General features: G+C 36.4%; 1 protein-coding gene across 1 annotated transcript; it reads left to right on the top strand.

Moving 5' to 3' along the window:
- The first annotated feature begins 1146 nt into the window (after positions 1–1146).
- Positions 1147–3190, top strand: LOC105199510. Its single transcript, XM_011166646.1, has 4 exons — positions 1147–1156; positions 1303–1500; positions 2107–2241; positions 2484–3190. Exons 1-4 carry the CDS (start codon positions 1147–1149, stop codon positions 3188–3190), a joined length of 1050 nt encoding a protein of 349 aa, XP_011164948.1.
- Positions 3191–3546: the final 356 nt, after the last annotated feature.

A 3546-nucleotide genomic window follows, 5' to 3' on the forward strand; every position in this document is an offset into this window, starting at 1 on the left:
AACATGTGTGCGCGAGATTAGGCCTGTTCCGTTCTTCCTATATCACTCAAATCATTCCCATAAGTTTCTACCTGCCAATCGACCCAAGAGACTTATTTCGAGAATTCTGGACGTAACAATTGTCATCTCTTGATGAGCTGCTATTGCGACAGGAGTAATATTAAGCTTATTTTCAAACAAATCGTCAAATTCCTCGAAGTTATCACATTTTATTGGCGCTGCGCTAGTACTTTTGGGCCCCATGTTGTCTATTTTCTTAAAATACTTTTTCTTCATATATTTTATCTTATCTTTGTATTGTAATACAACAAAATTATAACCCTCGTTTTTCATATTATAGGTTATTTTATTTCAAACATTGTCTTTTTTTATGCAATTAGAATTAAAGTCATTGTTATACTTTTTGTACAAGTATAAAAGCATTGCTCTACTTTTATCAGTCCACATGTTTTTTAGTCCTTTATCTAAAGTTTTTCCATTACTTTCTTTTAAGATTGTTGATGTATTCTCAGTTTCTTTTAGGTTAGAACAGTCAGACGAATTGTCAGTATCAATATTTTTTTTAGGTAATATAATTTCGTAACCATACGGTTCCAACAAAGTTTCAACAATGTACTTAGTCAAAGACATATAAACAATTTTGCCTGCTATAAAATATTAAGGAATTATTATTATTTCTAAATATTTTAACAATTAACTTAATTAGAATTTTTACATAACAATTATAACAAAATAAAAATTAAACATTAAATATTTAAAAATAACGTGTTTTCAAGTACAATTCTTGCTTATTGAGAAGTTTATACGATAAAGGGCAAGAAGTTTATACGATAGACGCACCAAACTTCTAAATACATTTTGTAACTTACTTTCTTCATCGCGTAATAAAACTTCTGACATGTCCGCATTAAAAATTGAGGTTCCATCGCTGCCTTCTATAACTTTGTAGTGGAATTGTGACATAGTCAATTTTTCCGAAAATAATTGTTGATAATTGTTATCATTGCGTGTCATAGTCAGCGCAGTCAGTCAGTGTCGTCAGTCGTCAGTGAGTCTCTCAAATTGACAGGTAAACTTTACCTTAGTCCTAAACAGGGTACGTTGAGGAGTACCCAGAGTAATTTTTTCCTAGCTTTTTGAACGCTTATGGGTAAAGGTAAATTTTCCCCTACTGTTACCTTTTGACTTTCTAAACGAGTTCCGAAGAACTTTTACCCTCTGGGTAACGTTTACGAACGCGTCCTTATTGGGATGCAGTAAATTCGAATTACACAAGTGAAATTCGAACATACCGCAATGTAGAGGAATCATTAGAACATAATAAACTATTAGTAGAATTGAGCAATAAAGAAGAATCAAAATTACAAGGAATTCTTTGGAATCCAAATAAAAACACACTGCATTACAGGAGTCCGCCGGGAAATGTAGGGAAAAAAATAACAAAAACGGTTGGCAGAAATATCAAGGTTGTTCGATCTGTTAGAGCTAGCAGGGCCAATCGTAACATTAGCAAAAATTCTGATTCAATCCTTGTGGGTTTGCAAAATTGACTGAGATGACGCAGTACCCATGAATAGTATACAAATTGTGGTCGCAAATCAGATCTCAGTTACCATCGCTAAAATCATTAAATATTAAGAGATTAGTCTTTTCTGGCGGGCCAACTTGCAGCTGCATGGGTTTTGCGATGCAAGCGAAAGTACATACGGAGCATGCATTTATTTGTAAAAAGAGAAGAAAGATGGTACCTTTTCACAACAGTGTTTTGTTCAAAGTTTTGTGTTGCACCGTTAAAAGTAATATTGTTGTCACGATTAGAGCTTTGTAGGGCCGTGCTTTTAAACAAGTTAATGATCAGGGTCGCAAACAGCTTGAACGTAATTGTAAAGCAAAAGTATTATTGATCGGACTCCTAAATTGTGTTAGCCTGGCTAAACGCGTCAGCCAAAACTTGGAAAACTTTTGTAGCAAATAGGATTAGCGAAATACAAAGTAATTCAACACGCGATGAATGGGATCACGTGAAATCTAAAGAGAATCCCGCAGACTTAATATCAAGAGGTGCAACGCCTGAGCGATTAATTCAGTTAAATCTTTGGTGACAAGGTCCGCTATGGTTAAAGTCAGACAAGAAAGAATGGCCTTTGTCAAGTGTTGAACTAAGAGAAGACTTGATAAGTGAAGAGCGGAGCGATACTGTAGTTGCAACAACGTTAGTCAACAAAACGTTCACTTTATACGGTAAGTATTCATCGTTGAATAAATTGCCAAGGGTAACAGCATATGTTATACGATTCATTAACAACACAAAAATAGCGACAATTGCAAAACAAGAAATTTGTCTGTAACAAAAGTAGACAGTGCGCAAATCTGAATAATTAAACTAGTTTAAGCGCATGAATTTGAAAGCAAGCAAAAAATATTGGAGCGAAATCAAAGTGTGAACAAGACATCAAAACTGTTAAGTTTAAACCCATACTTAGACAAGGACAGCGTGTTACAAGTCGGGGGAAAACTAAGAAACGCTCAGCTAATGGAAGACATGCAGAATCCCATTATTTTACCAGCGCGACATCAGTTGACAAGACTAATCATAATATGGAATCACGAAAGACTTTTCCATACGGGATCACAAGCAACTTTAACAGCGACAAGAAAAGAATATTGGCCGGTGTCAGGAAAAAGCGAAATAAAAAAGCTCGTAAAAGGATGCATAAAATGCCGAAAAGCATCTCCAGCTTCAAATCAGCAAATTATGGGTCAATTACCAGCCGCTCGAGTTAACGCAGTAAGACCGTTTCTAAATACGGGGGTAGATTATTGCGGACCCTTGTTTGTAAGGGATAGAGTGAAAAGAAGCAACAAACAATACAAAGCATACGTTACAGTTTTCGTATGCACGGCGACAAAAGCAGTACATCTGGAGTTGGTGGAAAATATGACAACCAAGTCATTTATCGGAGCTCTCAACAGGTTAACGGCCAAGCGCGGCAAGGTGCAAAATACCTATGTACTTCGACAACGGCACCAATTTTCATGGAGCGGATCGCGAGTTGCAAAAATGGATTCAATCAGCAGAATTCAAAGAAAAAGTTATTGGAGCTGCAGTCCAGGAGCATATAAATTGGCATTTTTACCGTTTAGAGCACCACATTTTGGAGAAATTTTGGAGGCGGCTTACGATCAATGAAGCTACATTTCAAGCGTACAACAGGAAATGCGTCACTCACAATCGCAGAGTTAACTACGTTAACTCTGCGTTTTTAACTTAAATAGAAGCAATTTTGAATTCTCGACCGCTGACGCCGATATTAGACGTCCCAACCGATTTAAACGCATTAACTCCGGACCACTTTTTGATAGGAAAGTCGTTAACATCTCATCCACAACCTAATCTTAAAAAAGTACCGATGAATCGACTATCAAGGTGGCAATTAGTGGACCAAATCAAGCAGCATTTTTGGTCAAGATGGTCAAGCGAATATTTAACTAATTGTCAGCAGAGAACAAATTGGAAGGCTAACCCTCGCGTAAAATTTGAAAAGA

This window comes from Solenopsis invicta, chromosome 16 (assembly GCF_016802725.1).
Source record: "Solenopsis invicta isolate M01_SB chromosome 16, UNIL_Sinv_3.0, whole genome shotgun sequence".
In the NCBI taxonomy this organism is placed as follows: domain Eukaryota; kingdom Metazoa; phylum Arthropoda; class Insecta; order Hymenoptera; family Formicidae; genus Solenopsis; species Solenopsis invicta.

Coding starts and splice junctions, on each gene's coding strand:
- LOC105199510 (XM_011166646.1), top strand. Junction 1,501..2,106: donor TAGAGCTAGCAGGGCCAATC/GTAACATTAGCA, acceptor TTTGGTGACAAG/GTCCGCTATGGTTAAAGTCA. Junction 2,242..2,483: donor CAAAACGTTCACTTTATACG/GTAAGTATTCAT, acceptor ACCCATACTTAG/ACAAGGACAGCGTGTTACAA.